We start from the raw sequence: 25,156 nt of genomic DNA on the forward strand, positions 1-25,156 counted from the left end.
GTGCAAAGTAGTTTGTTGTGATACTTGGATTGGTAGTGTCAGTGATTGTAAGATTCTACAGTATCGTGGAAAAACAACACCGGCTTCTTCATCCAAGTCATCAGAGGAACTAACAATTTCACATCTACGATCTATTGCACTTTTTGACTCTAAACTCTCTTCCATAGACATAAGAAGTATTCCTTATTTTTCACTACTAGATGTGCACTCACTATCTTCTTCGAATGAATAGTCATGAGATCTTTTCTTATTTTCCTTATGGGGTGTTCTCTCAACTTCTAGTACTCCTTTATGGCAACTATTTTCTGACGTTGCATTTGAACAATTAAGAGTAAGATGACTTAATCTTTTACATTTGCAGCAGAATAGCAATTTACTTTTAGATAGCTCCTCATTAGTACTTTTATTACCTCCAGCTTCGTCCTCTAAATAATCAACATCTTGAGAATTTATGACAAAGGAGTACCTATTGATTTTCTCCTTCAAATATGCCATGTAGCTTATCTAGCATTTCTTTCGCAGTTTCACAATGTCTCACTTTATTAGAGACTGAATTTGATAATCCTTTCAAGATAATCTTCTTTGCTTCTATATCATATTCATTTTTTACTCCATGCTCTACAGATAACCATACATTTAAATCAAAGGCCATTAAATAGACTTTCATTCTTACCTTCCAGGTTAAATAACCTAATCAATTCAAAAATGGTACTACATTTGGTGTAAGCCAATCTCGGTTATCCATGGTCTCTTGTGATCTACTTTCTGGAGTAAATTGTGTTGCTTTTGATTGCTCTTCTCCATACATGACTAGGAAAATATTGTTTTCATTGGCACTTCTACCACATCCAGTACATTGTTTCAACAATCACAGACTTTGAGATTATTTATCTTCTTCTCAGATGCCTTCTTCATATTCTTCCTTTTATTGGCCACAATTCCTTGGATCTACCTTGTAGCGGTTAAGTTGTTCCTGAAGGAACCTCACTTTTATACCAATTGTTGGAAACCAGGTTAATATTAAGGAGGGGGTGAATTAGTATTAAGGCCAATTTTTACACTTATTGTTAATATATACTTTCACTTTACTTCTCAATCAAACATGTAAGCAGCAACATAGAAAAAATCATAAATCACACAGTCGCATCATAAACATCATACACATGCAACACATAGACACACCAGATGTATGTGGAAACCCATAAAGGGAGAAGACCACCATTCTTGTTTTGTTCTTTATTAAATGCAAGCCCCAACTTATTGTTACATTATGTTTTAAGGCACCAACCAGAAGGAAGCAACCATTCCCTAATTCACAAACACCAACTTGAAGGAGCACCAACCCCTACTTGTTTTTGCTGGCACTATTAGAGTTTGTAGCTCGGACGGGTGTTATAGTCTTGAGAGGTATCATTGAGGTTAGGAACACAGAGGATTTAATTATCTCCAAGACCATGTAATTTTTCCCAAGAGAAATATCTTAATTATGTCAATTAGTGAGTTTTTAATTATTTCTTAATTCTAACTTAGGGAAAGTGAATAATTAATTTACATTAGTTGGGATAAGATCGATTTACCTCTAGAAGCTTGTAGAAAGTTTCTAAGTTGATCTTAGCCATCGATTGGATCAAGTGAACTTCTAATCATGGCCATTCATTTGTGAATGAGAGATTATAAAGCCGGATCGATGGGCAACATTGGAGATATAGACACATCAAGTGGGTGATTTTCAGAAGACCCCAAAGGGTTTAAGTAGTAGTGATTGAGGAGATATAGTTCCGGAATTATTCTTCAACAAATAGATTTCCAGTTTTTAAGTTCCAAAGCGAGCCTATCAAGGCCGAATTATTTCTGCAAAAGGAGGTCAAGTTTGGCAATGCGAGTTTGCCACTTTACCAGTGCGAGTTGCCAAAGGTCCAGATCGAGTTGTCAGTTGCCACTGTGAATTGTTAAAGGTAGTGTGAGTGGCCTGTGTGAGTTGTTGGAGGCAGCGTAACTTGCTAGACCGATTTCCTAGATGTAGTGCGAATTGGAGGGAAGGGCAGTGCGAGTTCCCAATTAGCCAGTGCCATTGCAAGAAGGGAGTGTGAATTGTCGGAGAGGGTCGAGTTGATCTACAAAGGGAGACAGTGAAATTTTCCAGTTTGATTTGTTAAGAAGTGAAAATAATATATTGTTGGAGCCTTGCCAATGTAAGGCAAGCAATTATAATTTCTCAATAGCAGTTTTTGTTGAAGATATTAATAAAAAGCCCTCATATCTGCAAGTTGATTTTCCCTGAACTGGAGTTTTTCCAGGGATGTTTTGCCCAAAAATTCTGGTGTGAATTGTGTGATTGGTTTCTCGTATATTTCCTATAATTTTATTTTGTTAATGGTGTTTTTCATGTTGTTATTCATTACTTCTAGCAAAAGAATTAATTTGACGTGAATAAGTAATAGGAAATAATCAACTAGGTCAATAGCACCTTCTGGGTAGCCAGATATTTCACATGGTAACAGAGTTAATGAAGCGTTCTTATTAGTGATCTGAGCATGAGGATTTCAAAGGAGAAATCAAAGGTTTTCACACAGATAGATCTCTTCAGATCTATTCAGATTTATTGGGGTTTATTGTTTGAGGGTTTCAGAAATGGCTTCAGCTAGTTTGAGGGATTAGGACAGACTTGATCGTGCATTGAACTTCAGCATCTGGAAATCCATTTTTTATTATTGTTGGAGGAGCATGGACTGAAGGAGTATGCTACGATAGTTGTTGCCATACCAACATATCCAAGGTAGTTTGCGACCTACTGCAAGGAGGATGCCAAGGCTAGGCGTATTATCCAAGATGAGGTTAAAGATCACATCGTTCCCCATATTGCAAAATTGGATACATCTAAGAAGATGTGGGATGCCATCCTGAAGTTGTTCCAGAATGCTACTATAAACAGGAAGTTGATCCTCAAAGAGAAGCTAAGAAACACCAGACAAAACAAGGGAGAAGGCGTAATCAGTTACCTCACCAGGATCAAACTTGTCAAGGATGAGTTAGCAGTTGTCGAAGAGAAGATAGATGATGATGAGCTCATGAGAACTACTCTAAATGGGTTCTCAAAGCAGTGGGACGTGTTTGTCCAAGTGATCAATGGACGACAAGACCTACTTGACTAGGATTGTTTGTGGAGTGATTTCACTCAGGAAGAGCTTAGGTTGAGCCTTGTTAGTGGTAGCAGCAATAAAAGCCAAAAGCGTGAGGATGACAAAAATGTTGCTCTTGCGAGAAAAGGCAAAGCCAAGAAGGGCTCAAGCAAAGGGCTTAATTCCAAGGGTGAGAAGAAAAAGGACTTAAGTAAAGTCAAGTGTTTTGGAAGCAGTCAGCATGGACACTATGTCAATCAATGTCCGAGCAAGAAGTAGGGTGGCAAGAAGAAGCAGTAGACAACAGCTTCAGCGAATATTGACGAGTTATCTTCAAAACTTGAAGATGAGTTCACTCTCACAGCTTGTTTACCAAGCTCGACCACCACAGGAGTCTAATATATTGGCAGTGGGTCATCAAGTCATATGACAAGGATTAGGGAGTATTACAAAGCAAAGGAGACATGCTTTCAGATTCAAATGGGAAATTAGTCCAAGTGTACTCTAGTTGGGAGAGGGACAGTTACATTTCAGAGGGATTCAAGCAACAATACTTATGTAACAAATATGTTACATGTGTTGGGTTTAGGAATGAACCTGATTTCAGTTTTTGCTCCTCAGGATAAGGGGTATAATGTGTACTTCAAAAGACAGAAAGTGTATATCAAACACTAAGATTGCAAGTCAGTAAAGGAAATTGGGGTGAGAAGCAACAAGTTGCAATTGGATGCTCCAAAGGAACTAGTTAGCAGCAGTAGTAACAGAGATATGGTAGAATTATGGCATAGGAGGATGGACCATATCCATCATGGAGCACTTCAGCTGCTCAAAGAGACCGTAACAGGTGTTCCGAAAGTAAGCACGGAACATGATGACATGTGCAAAGGGTGTGTACTTGGGAAGTTTGCAAAGGTAGCATTTCCAAAGCGTGACAGTAGAGCCAACGATGTGCTAGATTTGATACATTCTCATATTTGTGGTTGTCCACTAAGTCTCTCAAGGATTATGAGTACTTTGTGACCTTTATTGATGACTTCTCCTGGAAGACCTAAATTTACTTCTTGAAGACGAGGGATGAAGTCTTCAGTCACTTCCAAGAGTTTAAGGCTCTTGTGGAGAACTCAACAGGAAAGAAGATAAAGGCTCTTCAAACATATAATGGAGGCAAGTAAATCGAGAAAGCCTTCAAGGATTTATGCGTTAAGGAAGGAATCAAGAGGGAATGGACAGCTCTGGCACAACCCACTCAAGAAAGGGGTTGCAGAAAGAAAGAACATGACAATATTTGGAGCAGCCAAGGCCATGCTATATGATCAAGACACGCCTAGATATCTCTAGGCAGAGGCATGTAGCACAGCAGCGTACATTCAGAATAAGGTTCCGCTCAAGGTGTTGGGAAAGCTGACATCCGAGGAGGCATTTACAAGAAAGAAGCCAAAAGTTAAACATTTTTTGGCAACATTGCATATTGTCACATTCCGAATGAGAAGCGCACCAAGCTATATTTGACTGCAAAGAAGGGGTATTTCGTGGGGTACAGTGAAACCTCTAAGGCATACAGGATCTCCATTCCAGGTAGCATGAAGATCATCGTGAGACGATATGTAAAGTTCCAAGAGGAGAAAGCCTTCAGGAGATCTCGGGAGTTACCAACAATTAATTAGAGTCAGTCAGCAAAAGCTCCAAGGGATGAACAAGGATGTCAAGCTCATGGCGCTAGTACTAGCACAGTTACTAGTATAGGAACAAGTATAGGTGCAGAGGAGAGTTCATAGCATGTGGAGCAGCAGCAATAGGATGAGGAGCTTGAAGCTCCACCCACCACAAGTGGGAGAAGGAATCGAGAGGTGCTTCAGACGTTGAGAGACACGCAGGAGTTTTTGGGAGCTCCTAGATCAAGCACCAAGGACAAGAGACCGCCAGAGAGATATTTAAGGTACAAGGTGTTGATGAGTGAGCTTATTGACAATGAGCCTTCCAGCTACCAGGAGGCTCCACAACACCAAGTGTGGCAGGATGTAATGGTGGAGAAGTACAACTCCATCACGCAGAACGATGTTTGGGAGGTGGTGCCTAGACCAACAGATATGGCAGTGGTTAGTTCTCGTTGGATCTACAATTTAAAGCATGCTGCAGATGGCATTGTAGAAAAGTTCACGGCAAGGTTTGTGGCCAAAGGGTTCTCTCAAAAGGAGGGAATAGATTATGAAGATACATTTGCTCTAATGGCCAAGTATACGTCAATTAGGGTTGTGATCTCACTTGCAACACAGATGGGATGGCAAATCCATTAGATGGATGTCAAGATGGCGTTCCTGAATAGAGTTATAGAGGAGGAGTTGTACATTGAACAGCCAAAGGGTTTTGAGACACATGGGAGGTAGACCCATGTATGCAGGTTGAAGAGAGCACTATACAGACTCAAGCAAGCTCTCAAGGTGTGGTATGGTCGAATTGACAGCTACTTGCAGGAAATAGGCTTTGTGAAGAGTGAGGTAGATTCGAACCTCTACTATCTTATGGTTGTAGGTGCGCCACTCATGCTCGTGTTACATGTGGATAGTTTATTTTTTACTAGGTCACTAGGGCTCATAGAGGATTGCAAGAGGGACTTAGTACCAGAGTTCAAGATGAAGGATATGGGGTTGATGCATTAATTTCTAGGACTCGAAGTGTGGCAGGCAAATGAGGAGATCTCCCTTGGTCAAGGGAGACATACTATGGAGATCCTGAAGAAATTCAGGATGTTGGACTGTAGATCCATGTCTACACCTATGATAACCAATTGGAAGAAGAATGATGCATCTAAACAGGAGGCAATGGACACCACCTTGTATAGACAACTTATTGGCTCTCTCATGTATCTAGTCAACACAAGGCCAAACATTTTCTTTGCGGTCAACACTCTCAGTCAATTCATGGTGGAACCAAAAAGGGTGCATTGAACAGCAACAAAGCATGTGTTGCGATATCTACGAGGTACGACGGAGTATGGGTTGAGGCATACTCAGGGTGATGGTGTTAGGTTGATGGGATACACTAATGCAGACTGCACAGGTAATGCAGTGGACAGGAAAAGCACTCCAGGGTATTGCTTCAGCATGGGATCAAAGGATGTCTCTTGGTACAACAAGAAGCAGAAGTCAGTTGCATTAAATTTTGCAAAGGCAGAATACATGGCTACATATGGCTGGAAAAGTTGGTAGTGGCACAATTTGGTCAAAGGATGGAGTTGACCAGTATCCACTATGATAATCAGAGTTGCATCAAGCTATCTAAGAATCCAGTGTTTCATGATAACTTGAAGCACATTGACATCAAATACCATTTCATCAGAGACTATGTACAACGTGGATCAATTCAATTACAGTATGTTCACACAGATCAGTTGGTTGCAGACATTCTGAGAAAGGCCTTGGGTAAAGGAAAATTTGTCTTCTTTAGGGATAAGTTGCATGTTGTGGAGAACACCTTCCTCGCTAAGAGAAGTGTTCTAGTCTTGAGAGGTGTCATTGAGGCTAGGAACACAGAGGATTTAATTATCTCCAAGCCTATGTAATTTTTCCTACAGGAAATATGATAATTATGTCAATTAGTGATTTTTTAATTATTTCCTAAGTCTAATTTAGGGAAAGTGAATAATTAATTGACATTAGTTGGGATAACATCAATTTACCTCTAGAAGCTCGTAGAAAGTTTCTAAGTTGAACTTAGTTATCGATTGGATCAAGTGAACTTCTAATTGTGGCCATTCATTTGTGAATAAGAGATTATAAAGGCAAATCGATGAGCAACATTGGAGATATAGACACTTTGAGTGGGTGATTTACAGAAGACACCAAAGGGTTCCAACAACAGTGATTGAGGAGAGATATTTTCGGGATTAATTTTCATCAGATAGATTTCCAATTTCTAAGTTCCGGAGGGAGTTTATTAGGGCCAAATTATTTCTGCACAAAGAGGTTGATTTTGGCAGTGCGAGTTTGCCATTTTACTAGTGTGAGTTGCTAGAGGTCGAGATTGAGTTTTCAATTGCCAGTGCAAATTGTTGGAAGTAGTGTAAGTGGCCTATGTGAGTTGCTAAAGGCAGTATAACTTGCTAGAAGGATTTCCCAAACGCAGTGCGAATTGTTGGAAAGGGCAGTGCAAGTTCCCAGTTAACCACTGCGATTGGAAGAAGGGAGTGTGAATTGCACGAAAGGGAAGAGTTGATCTGCAAAGGAAGACAGTGAAGTTTCCCAATTCGATTTGTTCAGACGTGAAGATAAAATATTGTCAGAGCTTTTCCAATGTCAGGCAAGCAATTGTAATTTCTCAATAGCATTTTTTGTTGAAGATATTAATAAAAAGTGCTCATATTTGAAAATTGGTTTGCCCCACATTAGGTTTTTTCCAGGGACATTTTGTCCAAAAATACTGGTGTAAATTGTGTGATTGGTTTCTTGTATATTTCCTGTAATTTTATTTTGTGAATGGTGTTTTTGATGTTGTTATTCATTACTTCTAGCAAAAGAATTAATTTGTCGTGAATAAGTAACAGGAAATAATTAATTGGGTTAATTGCACCTTCTAGGTAGCCAGAAATTTCACAAGCACCAACCAACATGAAGCACCAACTCCCTAATTTGCAAGCCACTACTTGCAAGAGGCACAGACCCCCAAGTTATTTCTCAAGCACCCACTTGAAGGAAGCACTGACTCCCTAATGTGCAAGCACCAACCTGCTGGACCATGTAGATCCCTTTTTCATCCATTATCAAACTCAGATCCACAGGTGCTCTATTATATTGAATATGTTGTTTTCTTTACTTCAACTCTCACTCAGCCTAATATCATATAATATAGCTCATCATCCTCAGCCTCTGTCTCTGCTTTGTAGCTCTTTTAATACTCCAATCTTATCACAGCACTCAGATTTGCTTTTCCTTCAATCAGTAGCAACTTCTCATCACTTCATATCAGTCTTCTCTATGTTCTTCTTCACAACTCCATCTTTTTTATCACTCATCAAGCTCTCTTGACTCTCGACGTTTTCAACTCTCAACCTTCTCAGGCGCTTACCCTTCTCAAACGCTTGAGCTTCTCAGACGCTTGACCTTCTCGACTCTCGGTCACAGTGCTCACACCACTTCATTGGCCTCCTTCCTTTCTGTAAATGAGACAACCACATCACACTCAACACAAAAGCATTTTCTTTAGTCAATTACACATGGCTTGAGGAGAGATCTCATTAACTATTACACAGCTTTAGTTACTCTTACACAACTCAAGGATGTACTGCTTACCAACTTCATTTAGCTTTCATTCACTGCACTAGATTCACTACTACAGTTCTTTTGTTAATCTCTCTGAGCTCATTTTGGCGCTTTCTCGGACTCCGATCTTTAAACCGACAGCAAACCATTTCAAACAATCGTCTCACCATTTCTAGCAACTTGTACACCAATACAATGGGCATCAAACTCTGGTTTTACCCCTAGTAAAATTCTATCTTGACAATATCAATTAGACTCGACCATTGCAACCATAACAACCTTCGTCACTTAACCAAATTTTGGCGCCCAAAACACCAAATTTTATTTGTGTCACACCCTTAACTTCAGCTCTCTATATCACATGACTGCTACCTCAAAATCGTGTTTTTACGTATCAGAGGATAGCAGAGTACTTGCTCATTAGCGCCTTAGTACATGTGACCCTGAGCCATGGTAAGCAATACATCCTCAAGCCGTGTAAGAGTAACTAAAGTTGTGTAATAGTTAATGAGATCTCTCCTCAAACCATGTGTAATTGACCGAAAGAAATGTCAGGGTGTTGAGTGTGATGTAGTTGTCTCATTTAGAGAACGGAAGGAGGTCATTGAAGTGGTGTGAGCATTGTGACTGAGAGCTGAGAAGGTCAAGCGTGACCATGTTGATCGTGACTCCCAACAGGTTATGCATCTTTATCTATGCTAAAGCGTTGGCACTTTTAGATATACTTTTAGGATATGCCTTTAATGATGCATTATTTGACATAATTACTAAGCATGTTGATCTCCACATCTCTAATGTTTGTGATCATAGCTTAGGGATGTTGATCAAGTGCTAGTCAAGAGAATCCAAATCATTATGATCCATCGAAAACATAAAGTTCCACAAAACATTGTCCAAGATAAGTTTGAAAAATAGCCCTTGTCTCTAGAGCATCTCCATGATTATTTGTTTTCTTAATAGACTTTGGTCTTTGGGTGACTCAACCTCATGCTAGGAAATGCACCCATATTTGGATTTTCATTCCTCAATGAGACCACTTCCCAGGTCTCTAAGTGTAGAGATGGTGTGAGATTTTCAACATTTTTGTAGGTCTCTAAGTGTAGAGATGGTGTGAGATTTTCAACATTTTTGTTTTTCCTAAAACTATCGACATCTTCATTGACTATATCACACCTTATATATGCTCCTTTTTCCTTATGACCTTCTCCACCTAGAAGGGAGATTAATATGGTAATTAGGGATGAGATCTATCAATAATTTGTTTGTGTTACTTAAGTCTACTTCCTAACATTTTAGCCCTAAGATGGCCTTCTACTTTGAGCATATCTTACAAATGGTTGATGGTCTTGTTGTTAGTCCAAAGTTCAAACCATCTAAATAAAACTAGTTCCTTGGTCTTATTATAAGTCCTCTCAAGTCTCATAAGTTGCTACTAAAGACTTATCACAATATCTCACAAATGGATGGGATCTATTAGCTATGTTCTCTTCAAGAGGTAGAGGTTGTCCGATTGACGAGATTTCATTTTCAATTGTCTTGTTTGTTATGAGATCCAAGGGGGATTCCATCATCTTCACATAGATTTGAAAGTGACCCTTGCTATCTTTTTCCAAAACCCCAACTAAAGATGTTTAACCCTCTATCTTTAAGAGGCATTTACGTTCAAATGACAAGCCTTATGAGACTCCTCTAGATCCAAATCCATTAGATTGATTATATCCTTTTTTAATGTACTTCAACTAGTGAAAGCATCAACCACATAATAGATACTCTAGTCACAGGCACCAATGACAATAGACCAACCACACAATGCCCTCCTTCTCAATGGCCTTAAGACCATTATCATGATGTCACCTAGATACGCTAGCTCCAACAATTGATTTATCGAGACAACTCATCCCTTCCATTAGGGATCTAGCAATTTTAGATGTTCAAAAAGGAGCACATGATCTCCCCTCATTATAATCTAGCCCAACCTTCTTAGCCTAAACCATTCTTCAAAAGACATCATTGGGCTCAATATTAATGCTTTCATGGAGGTTGATGGAGCTATAGGCTCCCCCATGAACATTTACAACATAAATGTAGCAAAATTCAGGAAAGTCACTTCCATCTTTCAACTCTAAGAAATGCTCATTTTCATTGAACTTTTATGAGCATAATGCATACATTGTCTCCAAAAAATGATCTAACCATCCAATTACATGCAAGTGCCACACCTTGTTAATTCATGTCAAACATATCAACACCTAAAACAATTCAAATAAATGGCAAAGTTTCCAACTAGGGCAAATAATTGTTTTGTGTTCCCAAGAATTTGTCCATTAAAAAACCACAAATAAACCAATTAAGAGACTTATATGCACAAAGCATGCATGGCAACCAAGACTTTGCCAACAATTATAGATATACCAATTGTGCAGAGTTCCTTATAGTTCTAGAATGAAAGGTTTTTTCATAACTTTTGCAAAAACCTCATTGCACATATTCATTAATAGCAAAGAGAGTGGCAATTTCTTCATTTGCTCTCACCTTGTCATTTGTCAATGGTCAATCTTTTCCTTTGATCATTCAAATTGTTTCTCTAAAAGGAGTTTTTTGTCAAATTGTTTCTCTAAAAGGAGTTTTTTGTTTTGTGATTCTCTCTTCCAAGCAAAATACTTATTTCAAGCATCATGTTTAACCTAAATTGTTGGTTTCTTTCCTCATGAAAAACACTCTTTTGCATTGACTATCAATCCTATCAAAAGGGATAGGCTTCAATGATAAGCACAAAACTCCCACAATCCAACAACTTCACAAGATCAAGGGAAAAGTCAACTAAAAGAGAGGAGCTACTGAAAGCTCCAAAATTGATGAGAAGTTAGCCATCATTGTCCCTAATACAGGTTTCTCAAAGAGTAGGATTACCAAATACTCCCTCACAGTGGATTTGTATTGCCATATGAAGGAAGTTATCCCTATCATATGGATACTATGGATAAAGGAGATAACACAACATTGCAAGGAAGTATGGAGTTACAACAATTGAACGACAAAGACTACCATACAAACCATTTGGGGCTTCAACATGGTTTCAAATGTGGGTGCAAAAGAAAAGGGCAACAAGAAACCATTGGAGTAAGATCCACTACACCCCATCTCACTAGACAACAATGCCAAATAGCCCCGAGTCATATCTCCCTTATACACCAATATTTCTATGTTTTTCAATTGATTTTTAGTGGCTACCAACAAAGTTCCTTGCAAACTATTATTTTTTGACATTTTTATATGCCAAAGGTTAAGGACCATGGACCAACCCATGATATATCTCTTTTTCATGGCTTCTACTTTCATTTTCAAGGCCAGAGGTCAAATAGTTGTTGGCATTATGGCTAATGTGTTGGCCTTGATGTCAACCTGGATGCTTGGATGCCTGGATGTCAACATAGGATTGTGCTCTTGTCACATTATGTCATCATAATATTGTCACACTACGACACTCTTGTCACACCATGTCATCATGACCTTGTCATACTATGACATTGTTGGTAAGCATGCAGAACTGATGCGCCTAGCTAGGTCATGGACGGATGATGATTCTTAATGATTGCAAAAGATTTGCATTTGTCTTGATGATTGCATGGGAGTTGTAAAAGGTTGCACAGGGTGTGGAAAAGCTACAAGAAGATGGACAAGGTTTGTTGATGCTTGTAAGTGAAATTCTAGGCAAGACAACTAAAGAGACACAGGTGACTGATTGAGGAAGAATTTTGATGATTATTGAGGTTAAGGTGATGTTATTAGGATTTGTCAAAGCTTGGACAGGTCCTATAGGAGCCGGAGAAGGCATCCCAGAAGTTGGAGGAGCTTTGACCAAAGTTCAATTGTGTTTTGGGGCTTGATAACAGGGTAACACAGGTTTTCTTCGCAGAAGGAGCGTTATTGCCTAGGCTAATGCGGGTTTCATGTCTAAGCCCAACGTTACTAACTCACTTCCCGAAGGGGAGAGGTGCATTACTGCCTGTAAGAGTAGAAAAATAAAAATCTTTGACTAAACCATGGATTTGCTTAATGTATTTGTGTGTGGAAGGTCAAGTAACTTCTATTTGATCCCGTCAAAGTTTCCTATCAACAAAACCATTGGATTTGCCTGTGGTATTGGCAAGACAAACAGGCTATAAAAAGACAAGGAGATGGATCAAGTGAGTGTGCATTCCTTGAGTTGCTTGTGATTTGTCTCGAACAGGTGTGCACCAAGGCACAAGGAGGAGGCTCAGATCTATCCCTCAATGAGAGATTGAAGGAGATCTATTATATATCTTCATTGCTTGGTTTGTCACTTGAAGATCTAATGTTTTGGTAAAAGTTTGAAAGCCTTAACATGTTTTTTTCTGCAGATCTGATTATGAGAATGCAAAGATCTGAAACATATGTGCAGAGAGATTGTATGAAACAGAGCATGTATCTTCTCACTTGTTAATTGCAAGACCTATGTCTCCTGACTCATTATTTGCAGCGTTGTTGAATGCAGAGATTTGTTTGCCTGAGATGGTTTGAGTAACTTAGCTCGCTAATACTTGTTATCTGATGCTAGAACATAATGGATGGAGGGATTTTGTAGAGACTAACCCATGTGTTGCAAATCCCAAAAATCTAATTAATGATGTGAGCCTCATATCACTTTCATATGATTCTGAGATTAGTCTAGTGCGCTGCGATATGAAGGATTGAAGCTAATGTAGTTATCACTGGCTTTGTGATTGATTGAGCTACTTAGTTTGACAGAGACTTATGTTGACACTGTGCTTAATTTATTGTTGTCACACTTGAGATATGGATTCATGTATGCTCCTAGTTTTGACAGAGGTTGAGTGTTGAAATCTATATGCAGAAATCACTGTGTTGCTTTAACAGTGTATGCAAAGGTTATGTTGACACTGTTATGAGGGTGTTGCATAAATCTATAGCTACTACTACTTGTTCTATAATTGTTTGATTTGCTAGGGCAAAGATCTATACGTCGAGAGTGTAATGAATTGTTTTGTTGCAGTGACAGTGACCTACATGGTGGATCTATACTTGTTTGCTTGATTACAGTGACTTAAATGATGCTTGGTGAATTGAGATCAGTGTTTTGCCTAGTTAACGGAGTATTATCATTGTGCACAAAGATTAGTATGATAGTTTGCATTCAGAGATGACTTATGTTACATAATGTATTGTGTTGAGATCCTAATGGTAGGATAATTGATTTTGTTGTGAACATGGAGATCACATGTATGCAGTAGAAAGTGGATATTGTTATGATGAGATTGCCTTGAATGAGTGTCTTAATGTGTATTCAGAAATCTATGACAAAGGATTGCAGGGATCAATGATTTTGACAAAGTTTGTATGCAAGACAGAGACTTATGTTGCTTATGTGATATTGTTGCTCGTCTATATGGATACCTATTGATGAGATTAAAATTTATCATCAGTATTGAAATATCTGTTGGTTATTGCATTAGGGATGTTGTTGACATAATTGTAACATGTTTGTTGGAAAGTGGTTGCAAGGAGGGTGTTGGCATTGATGAAATATACAAGAAATGTTTATGATGATATATGAGTATTGGCTTGGTATTTGTCATTATTGTTGAGAAAAAGGATTTGGCTTGATATTTGACAGTGTTGCTAAAAAAGGATTTGGCTTGGTATTTGACAGTGAGCCCTAATATTTGGCTTGGTATTTGAATTGATGAACCTAGGCTATTGAGTATATTTGTTTGATCAATGATTTGTTTCAAATTGGTATCATGGTATTCAATTACTCAATGATTGAGCATAATGGTTGATGTAGGTCTAGTTTTAAAATTGGATGAAATGTGACCTGCAAGATTTGTGGTTGAGTCAAGTAGATCTAGTGTGAAATATTTTGAAACGTGGTCCACATCAGTACTGAGGGTTGGAGCCTTCAATGAAGGAGTAGGGGGTTCCTTCTGGTAGTAACCGGTAAACTTGATCAGGGAGTAGTAGCTTCTTTTCAGTGATAGTTGGAGAACTTTGTGGAGGTGGTAGCCTCCAGCAGGTAAGAGTCTGCACACTGGTAAGAGTCTACACCAATGCAAGATGTAATGAAATATTTTCCTTATAATAATAAAAAAAACAGAAGACAATAGCAGCGGTGGTTTTCTCCAAATTGGATTTCCACCTAAAAATTCAATGTCCCTATGTGACGATGTGTTGCATTATTATAATTTACATGTTCTTATGTTTAATGTTGCTCATGGTTTACTAAACATGCTCAGATCTATATCACATTGTGATGCTAATGAAATTATGGATCAGATAAATTTGAAATGAAAGCATAAACTAAATAAAATTTGATTGGGCAAGAAATATTAATTCACCCCCCCCCTTGATATTTCTAAAAATAGCATGCCTAACACAATGACACAAAACATGGAGGACACAGAAATATGACTGTCTAACATAGGACACACACACACACACACACACACACACTATATATATATATAAAGAAAGAGAGAGAGAACAAATTAGTGAATTATTAGACACACACACAAAAGTAAATATAGACAAAGATTCAAGTATCTTTAGAATTTAGAAAATAAAACATTTACAATTTTACACGATGATGATACAACTTCAGGCATACAACTAGTACTACATCAATGATGATAATATGACAAACACAAGTGAAATTAGAACATAAACTACAATTTTCTCATTAAATCTTCAAAATCAAAATGTATTACATAGGTACTGAGTCACTACTACTATGGGAGTGTCAATGGCAAATACAAAATAGGATAGATACTAGATGCTAGAACCGTAGATGATAGGCTGCATGATCTTAATGGTAAGATCTAACCTCTCCCACCAACCATCAACTAGAATTGTATCCTTGACCCTTTTTGAAGAAGGTTTATTTGCCTTTCCCCAAAAATTCTCCCTTTCCTTTGACTTTTACCAGTTGCCCTTGATGATTAAGACATAATCTCTATGAAATGAGGAAGACAGTGGACTGTTGTAGGAAATAAACTTAAAGATTGGTGGATATATCCGCTTGCTCGACACTTGTAATCCCTTCTAGCATTGCACAATAACCCTAAATTGCACTCCAAATTGCCTCACAGCTCCAACTTGTTGAGTGAACTGACAAAAAAAGAAGGCTAAAACATGATTTAATGTTGCTTACATGGGGGACATATGTCCAAATTCCGATACATGTTGAGGGCAAGTATCTGACATGTGTTTGGTAGGTGTCCGATTCACAATAGGACATGTGGCAAACATGTGTCAAACACATTTCCGCATGTATTGGTGTCTGAAATGCAAAATACAAGACACAGCCCCTATATGGATGTGTTTGGTTACTTAGAATGCAAACAATTTTTAATTTTGTTCTATAAAAGCACAAACATGGAGCTTGTCAAATCAAAGCAAGGTTTCAAGTTGAAACGCCTCACCCAAAACCCTTTGCCCTTAATGTACATATCCTTAGCCACCAAAAGTATCTTTCCCCACCTGTAACATAAAGGAAGTCCCAATCTTATTTGCAAAGAGAAAAAGGAAAAAAACATATTGAAGGACCGTGTTGCTAATTTCACATAAATGAAATTAGATGTTCTGTTAGTTCTGTGCATATTTAATCTATTAATAGAAATGATAATACTAATAGAAAAAACAAATAGAATAATAATATATTAAATAGCCAAAAAATGGAACACAAGAGTAAAAGAAAGCTTCGATTGTAGCTATGAACTAAGAGGATTAACAAGATTTGACATTACAACAAATGTTCAAAAATACATAAAATAATCAATTGAGCTAGCCAATCCTAGCAAACCACCATACCATAGAATGGTACATGAGCACAAAAATAAAAGATTTACAAATTCAAGAAACAAAAGCCTTGCATAGGCAAAAATAATCTTCAACGAGACAAGGCTTGCTATGGAAGAGGTCACTTAGCACTAAATCATTTCATTCCTCTAACTGCACTCGATAAAGTGTAATAGATAAGAACTAGAGAAACCAGAAAATGTATGTATGAACATCTGGCTGACCAAACAAGGAAATCTCAAGTTAAGCATTAACCTGAATTCAAAACTTGAAGGTCAACATAGACAATATACCAGCTACAAGCAATAGATGTTGCACAAATGGCTACATGGAAGAACACACCTTCCAAACTGCAGAGAGATAATCAAGGACTCAAAAACCAAAGTTATAGTCATTGAAAAGCAACAACAGATAATTTCTTTCACACCATAGTTCAGAAAGTCAAAAGACTGTTAAAAATTTCATTCAAGAAGCCATGAGATCATGTCAAGGATATATAAATAATCAAGAGATGATCAATGGTGTAAAAAAGATCAGCTTTACGACATATTAAATGTCATAATTTAGCACCAAGCGAACATGCCATCAGTGCCTTCCAACATCTCTTTAGTGGAGCTCCTACTCTCGCTCATTTCATTAAACAGTTTTAACAAGATTATCTTATAAAAATACTAAGACAAACTGCAGTTTTTCTATGTGTTAAAGCCTAAACTTTTGCTTTATGCTGATCATATAGTTATAAGGTCATTTTAACATCTCCAAACCATATTGAAAGTTTCCTAAAAAGGGCTGCCAGCACGGGAAGAATGAAGAAAGGGATTTGCGTGGATTAAATGTTAATATTCCAATTCATACAGCTTGTAAAAAGTAAAATATGTGCATATATTTATGTTCAAATTTGATTGAAATAAACAAGGTTAAAATGGTTACCTAAAGTACATAAAAGGAGAATCTCTCTTTTTCTGAGACATTATGACAGGATAAAGTAAGAAGAAAAAAATTGCAAAAAGACACATCCTGGCAGGAAATCTCAATGCAATTGCTTCTAAATAAATGTAAAATCCAGAAGAGCGGGGGGAATACCCCTGGTATCACATCGTCATTGCATCTTTCAGCTGTGCCCAATTCTCTGTCAAAATCTTCTCTCTTCGTATACCTATCTTTTGTGAAAATGCTCCTGGAAAATTTATATTTGCTGCATCAATCCACTCCAGCATATTCTGCTTATATCTAGACGACTCAAAGAAATAGGTCCTCGGGCATCCAATGCAATGCTCTCCCGAGGAACTGGGATCTCCTGTTTCTACTTAGTTACCATCAGAAATCTCGTCCGATCCATCTTGCCAGGCTTGTTTCAGCCTAGCCCCTTAGTGTGGTATTAGTTGTTTTCAATGCATAAAAATCTAATAGATATTTATTGGTTTTAAGATCACACGATTGAGTGCTTTGTAGCAGTACAGGTTATAGCTACGCATGTAACCAAACATTTCTTAACTTCTAAGATTTCTATCATACAATTCTCCTAGAGAAGCCAGAGTGGGGAAAAGCACAAATGCAGGGGAGCTACACAAAAGAATAGTAAGAAATGATGTCATTAATTTAATTGAAGACTGGCAAGCCATGAGAGTATTTGATTTGTAATAACTATACAGTTATTTGGAGTTTTAAGTCATCAGTTAGGCTATTTTGATGAGCATTGTTTGAAATTCCCCCTACAGGAAAACTTAAAGAGAAAATCATGTTATTATGAAACTAATGAGCAAGCCTAAATAGTAAATTGGCCATGTTATTATCAAGAGAAAATCATGTTATTATGAAACTAATGAGCAAGCCTAAATAGTAAATTGGCCATGTTATTATCAACTACTAGCGAGCTGGATTATGGCTAGTTACATGCATTTTAACTCTTAAATGCTCATTGACCAACAAAGAGTATCATGGATATCAAGAGGGGCATTGAAGGATTATAATCATGAAGATAATTATCTTAAAAGTATTGTAGTTGATGCTGTAACTTGTCAACCTGTAGAGTTTAGGGTGGACAAATGCAAACAATTTGACCTCCCACTGCAATACGAGATTAGTACCTGTATGGAAACTTAGCCTTTACAATCAGCTGTTTCATTCGCCAAATGCAGGCTTCAAGATTCTGGTGGATAATGTAGATTATGTTACCTCTTACTGCACAAGGACATTTTAAATGTATGGGAACTTAAACCCTGTCCAAATTGTGTACTATAATATTGAATACTTCGTTTATTATTCGGGCATTGATTAGTCTGTCCAAGAAGGCTAAAACCCACAGAGCCAATGTAACACCAGCTATGGGCCGAAGTGAGAGAATGCAAGGTTAGGTGGCAACGCGTTTTGATCTGCAATCTAAATTGACCATATGCCATATGTGATCTCTGAACCTTTTGCATTTATATTTTATACAACCTTACCTCCTTTTCAGTGTTTGGTTTTAAACAATTTAATTTGGCAATAATGATATCAATGGGCATGTGTCAAGACTCAGGCAACATGATTATTATTATCACTGCCATTATCCAATACACACAAAAGATGCCCGTATGCATAAAATTAAGCAACTTTGAGAATGGGCAAAAGCTATTAATTGCCTCAAGGCTTCATTACCTCGATTCAACTTTGTCCACCACACTTCTTATATTTCAGATTTCTATTTGTTTCACTTCATGCAAAACTTTCAACAACATATGCTACCCATCTCCTTGCATCCAATAATAACATCCAAGTCCCCTGAAATGAATGGATGTACAAATTAAAAACCCACCCAGGAGATAAAGGATGAAAACTCACTAGATATCCCACAATGGCAGCAAGGGCCCTGCTTGCCCATGTATACTTCCTTCAAACTTCCTGGAGATCCCTTCGAGAATGTCTCAGTCTGCCCCAGTATATACGTAATATGCAAATAACAAAATATCCCTATAAACACTGTTGGTTTGTTCAAAATTTCAAATCAAGCACTGGATGGGATGGGACCAGGAAACGAAACAAACTAGTGACAAGAGTACCAATTCCTCACTGTGTCAACATACGTTTGAGCAACAATACATGGACCAGATCGAGAAATTGCAAAAAGAACCTATGCACTGCAAAATTATTTTCTAGTGCAGAACTCATTCATTGGAAAGGAAAAGAAAAACACAAACTACCGTCCTCAAAAGAAAAAAGCAAACTACTGTCCTCAATGCACGTGGCTCTAATCCGATAGAAAATAAGCCAGAGAAGTTCTATAAACTGCCTATATGTACAGAAACATTAGTCAAAATGGAACGAGAATAAAGCCACTATTGGAGCAACAATAAAAACCTAACAACGGGGAAAATGCTAAGGGTTCACTTTTAGCACTATATGCTTGCATGGGTAATCCAGACTCTGAAATGGGTTACACTTGAGACAGGCTTCTTGAGTGACAAAACGTATAACTATCAGGGCACACAATCTATTATTACGATGAATTTGGAAGAGACAAATTAAGAAACAAAACCCCACAATAAATGGAGAGAATAAAAAAATTGAACCAAAAAAAAAAAAAAAAGCGTACGAACAAGAACAGAGATGAAAAAACAAGAAACCAGTAAATGCTTGGATAGCAGAAACAAGTATTTGAATTATTTATAACAATATAAAAGAAAAAAAAATATCAGTAAAACGTCGATATGAAAGAGTACGGACTCGAGGGTTTTCTGAGGTCAAAATGTTTGCCAATTCATTCACGAAGTTACCAAAAATAACACTAATGGATTGTATTTGCTGGTAGGTTACATGGCCACGGCAAACCCTTTGTAGAAAGAAAACCAGAGTCCACTACTCCACACAGAACAGATGGCTTCAAAAAATCATATAAAATAGCACAGTCCATGAAAAATCACAATTCAAAAGCCGAATGAAAGCTCGTGAGCTGGGGAAGCTGCGGAAATATTATGAGAGGCGCCTGTCCGGGATTTACGCAAACATTTCCGGGTCCAAAGTGTTGTGAGTGTGACTGCATTCATTCAATAAAACCTCTAGACGCGGAGATAACGTAGTTTTTTTTTTCCTTCAGGCCTTAGGGTTTTACCACAACATTTTTTTATTTTTGTTTTATCTATTTTACTGATTTTTGTGTTTTAGCTGTCGGGAATTTCAGAATTGAAAATGAGGGATTTTTCTAAAGTGGGGTTTTCCGTTTTTTTTAATTCAAAATTTGACCAAGGTAATTTTTTGAATTACCTTGTTTTTCCCGCGACCAGAGACTCTCACCCCTTCGCCATTGGTTAAAACGGTAAAAAATGTTTTTCTACCTTTCATTTTCCCTTATTTTAATATTAATTTGGGGTTTAGATTAATTTCTAATTGTCTTGGTCAATGCTCTGTTTTATCTATATATTTGGTGGGCCGACTAATTCTTTTAATTTGGGGTTTAGATTAATTTCTAATTGTCTTGGTCAATGCTCTGTTTTATCTATATATTTGGTGGGCCGACTAATTCTTCGATTGGATTCGTTGGCTTGCTCCTCTACCTTTTTTCCCTTACTAAATATATCGATAAATGACCTTACTAGTTGGTATAGTGGAAAACCTCTTAATTTAGGGGAGAATATTTTAAAGACGCAAGAACTATTATGGAGATGTTTAAATATTATATTTTATTACTGTTTATTATGGAGATGTTTAATATATTATATTTTATTACTGTTTAGGTTTAATATATTATTTTTTATTATTTTTATATAATTATAATTATAATGGTAATTGGATTTGTTTAAATAGTGGGAGGAATGATTAGTATTTTTTTTCACCCTAAGTTAAGTTTTCAACAAATTAATTGGGATTTTTTTTAACATGGTATTAAAAATTTTCAAATTTCCCTAATTTTATTTATTATTTGGTTTTAAATTGTATTGTAATCTTATTTATTATATTATTTGGTTGGAGTTTTGGTGTTTGGAATCGATTTAGAGTAGTTTTACTTGTCTTTAAATTTTATTATAATTTTATTTATTTAATTTAATCGTATAATTATTAATTATATTAGATGATTCAAACTTACATGCTAAAAAATTCTGTGAAAATCACATAAGAGAAAAATTTTGTTGACAAGCTTAGAACCATCAAGTGTGGTTATGAAGAATCATATCTTGACATCAAATTCAATAGATATAGAGAGATGTTTTGACCATTCATGTAAACAAAATATCATTTAATATTATTAAAAAAAATCCTTTATAAAAAAAAATTAAAAATATTTAATGAATGTGAGAAAATTTGTCATTTCTATACACATTTAAATCTTACTTTGAAATATATTTATATTTAATAAAATATTTATATTTATAATTAATAAAATAATTATTAATAAATTATATATGATACAAATTTAAATCTTACTTTAAATATATTTATATTTAATAAAATAATTATTAATAAATTATATATGATATATTTAATAAATTATATATATATATATATATATAGACAAAATGACTCTTTTTGGGCATTTTTCTTAGTTGATTTTGACCAAAATTCAAGGCATTTTTTAATAATCATAAGTTTAAGTTATTTAACCTGCAAAGTTGGAGCGTTTGAGATTTTTTTAGGGTGTTGAATCCATTCATCCATTCAAAAGTGCATTTTAAACAACATGACATCACAACCATAATGTTTGGGGTTTTTTTAGGGTGTTGAATCTATTCATCCATTCAAAAGTGCATTTTAAACAACATGAAATCACAATCATAAGTTTAGGTTATTAAACCTACAAAGTTGGAGTATTTGGGGTTTTTTAGGGTGTTGAATGCATTCATCCATTCAAAAGTGCATTTTAAACAACATGAAATCACAATCTTGCTCGAAATTGTATTGAGCAAGAAAATCATTTCAACTATTAGTTAAATTGTGCATATATATAGTTGCAACTTTACTTTTTTAGGATCATACTTTTATTGGAATAAACATGATTGTATATAAAGATTTTAAGATTATAATAAATTAACTTGTTTCCCGAAGAAAAATAATAGTTTTCATTAAAAAAAATGAAAATTACATGTTGTAGATGCCAGAAAAGCATATTATAAAGGTTGATCCATAGAAACAGTTCATCTCTGAAAAAACTCTAAAGGATTATGGCATTATAACATCACCATGAAATAGATATAAAAAATTGAGTGCAAAATGTGTTCATCTGTAAATCATAACAGCGGGTGCAAAATATCAAAAGTTGGAACAGATACGCATATGTGTAGTTGTGAAATGAAAATTAATCTTGTGTTGCTTCCACCTGGAAACCCTCTATGAAGGGTCTGTGGAAATACTCATAATGTTCTCCATCAACCTGGTGTGAAATCTACCATGTGCCTCAGGCTTGGTGCATGTCGTCTTTGGAAAGTGCATCAGATATTGAGTTTCTATTCCTATAAATATGTTGACATGAGATGTGGTCAAAAAATATTTTAATCAATAAAACTTCAATGATGGTTTTGAGTGTGTGCATGTGACATACAGAAGATTCATTAAACCACCACACCAGAATCACTGAAAACTTAACCTTTGGCACCCTCTTTCAAAGAGCAAATATAAGAAGCATTTTCAAGTATAAAAGCTCTACATATTTCCTTGAGCCACAATTTAGCCCGCTTAATAAATTAACTTTAAAATAATATTTTTAAATTTTTTGATTCAATATTTTAAAATTTTTTGATTCGATATTTTAAAATTTATTTGACATTTTTTTTTAGTTAAAATTGTAATTTGAATTGATAAATAATTGTTTTAAATGTAAAACTAAATTCAGCATCTATATGTAATAAATTAACTTTAAAATAATATTTTTAAATTTTTTGATTCAATATCTTTAAAATTTAATTTGACATTTTATTTTTTTTTGTTAAAATTGTAATTTGAATTGATAAATAATTGTTTTAAATGTAAAACTAAATTCAGCATCTATATATATGTATTACGATTAAATACACAATTAACATTAAATATTGGAATTCTATAAAATTTAAAATAAATCTTATTAAATTTTAAATAAAAATTATTGCTTTTGTTCTTACAATTAGAAAAGAATTAATTTATCACATATTGAACTTTTTAATCCTAAGACATAAATAAAAATGCATCAAACTTTATTTTATATATACAAAGTTAAAATGTTAAAAAATAACAAAACCAAACATAAAATAAAATATAATTTAATATTGATATATATATATATATATATAACCACACATAAAATGAACTAGAAAATTATTTTTTCTTGGATCCACATGGCAATCTCTTCAACTTTCAATTCCACTTAATGAAGCCAACAAGTACACCTTAGGTGGGAATTTGGCGGCACATCAAGCCCGCTTCCCACCATGCCTCGAGAATGGAGAAAGGAGGGGGGGGTCAAGTCCAACCCCCTCTAGCATTTAAAGTGCATTAAGCGCATGACTACACGACTTGGAGTCCTAAATCCTTCGCTCTTCATTAAATTGTTGGGAGTTTTTGTAATGGTCATCAATTCCTCCTATAGCACGAAGGTCAATTCCTCCGGTAGCACGAAGGTGGTTACACAGCTCTGCTTCACACCTTCATATTTGGTTTCTCTGCAGTTATGGTCTGAGAACGAGGATGCCCCAGCAGACGAGGTCGTGGGCGAGGTCGACCTCCCCTCCCCCCTGACATGGGCACGAGGATGAACATTTTGATTGTGAAATTCCACACCACTTTAGAATAATGGTGGTACATGTTGAAGCATGCGAGCTTCAGGTCTCTAATGACTATCTTTGGGCCTATGCAACATCCTGAGGCGCCTCTATCAAGACCAAGAAGAAACCAACATGATGTTGGAAGGAAATGTATTAGACCAGGAATGCCACTTACACCATGCAAATTTTGAATATCGTCGAATTGCCTGACTTTTGGGTATGGAGCTTCAGGGCTCTGAATCGCCCTCGACAGATACAATGGATGACTCCTCACTTTCTCAAGTGCACGTAACCATTGCCCAGGTCAAGCCCCGTAGCCCCTCACCACAATGTTGCCAAGCACGTGGTGAGTTAAAACCTAGCTTTGTTGGTTCAGGTCCCTCTTGTGGCAAAAGGTGGCAGTGTTAACAGCCAAGTCAATGGTCGAGGTGGCCATGTCGATGGTTCTCTTTAATGACACTTCGAGTTTCCAACCTCTTCCAACCAACGAACCTTCTTAGGGCTCCCTCTGCCAAACGACTCAAACTACTACAAACTATGTCTCGTGGTCTAGGAGGACCCCCTGAGTGTTAACTGGTGTTGGTGGTCTTTCAAGGCAGCATTGCTACATGTCTTGTTCTATGTTTTTGCATTGTTGATCTTTGCTCTATATGCATTCATCTTTTGTTTTCCTACTGTGAGACTCTGGTTCATGGTAAATCACTGTTGAGCTCTAATGCTTTGATAAATATAATTTTTATAACTTTATTATAATAGAAAGTGCCTTTACTTAAAAAAAATAGAAAAATATTTTTCAAAAAAATCATAAATTATATGTATAGTTTTAGAAATTTTGAAAAAAAAAATTATTTAAATCATCTATAATAAAAAGATGAGTTGGTTGGAATTTTAATTATTAGATCTAATTTTACTATGTAATTTAGAGCTTTCCATATTATGTTTAAACAAATTAAGATAACCTCAATATCTTAAAGAGATGTTTTAACAAATTAAGATAACTCTTTTAAGGTTAGAATGTTTGGGAAAAGTTTCCAAATTTTAAATACTTAAAAGAGAATGATATTATTGATATTATTGACATCTTGCTAGGTTATATATAATATGTTTTAATTTAATCTTTAAATTAATTTATAATAAGTCATAATTTAAATAAATGATTAAAAAAATGTTTTTTCCTTTCTTATAAATTTAAATGATTTTATCCCTCTCTCCCTTCAACCTCGTCCCGCTCCCTTCGTCCATT

The 25,156-nt window shown here is 36.1% G+C and overlaps 1 protein-coding gene across 3 annotated transcripts in view; it reads right to left on the bottom strand.

Annotated features, from left to right (window-relative positions):
• Positions 1 to 20,267, bottom strand: part of LOC149235830 (GATA transcription factor 26-like) — a 187,720-nt gene extending 167,453 nt beyond the window's left edge. Inside the window, exon 1 of one of the 3 annotated variants that reach the window (XM_089372203.1) lies at positions 19,031 to 20,267. Coding sequence is in view for 1 of the 3 variants with exons in the window: in XM_089372204.1 (XP_089228330.1) it covers positions 19,031 to 19,070 (40 nt within the window). In the remaining 2 variants the exon portion in view is untranslated. Of the gene's footprint in view, positions 1 to 17,293; positions 17,313 to 19,030 lie in introns of those variants that run through there. The other 2 variants (XM_089372204.1, XM_089372205.1) reach the window with 2 other exon arrangements.
• Positions 20,268 to 25,156: the final 4,889 nt, after the last annotated feature.

Source organism: Pinus tabuliformis, chromosome 8 (assembly GCF_031772625.1).
Source record: "Pinus tabuliformis cultivar Carrire ecotype Pingquan chromosome 8, CPIR1, whole genome shotgun sequence".
NCBI classification, from domain to species: domain Eukaryota; kingdom Viridiplantae; phylum Streptophyta; class Pinopsida; order Pinales; family Pinaceae; genus Pinus; species Pinus tabuliformis.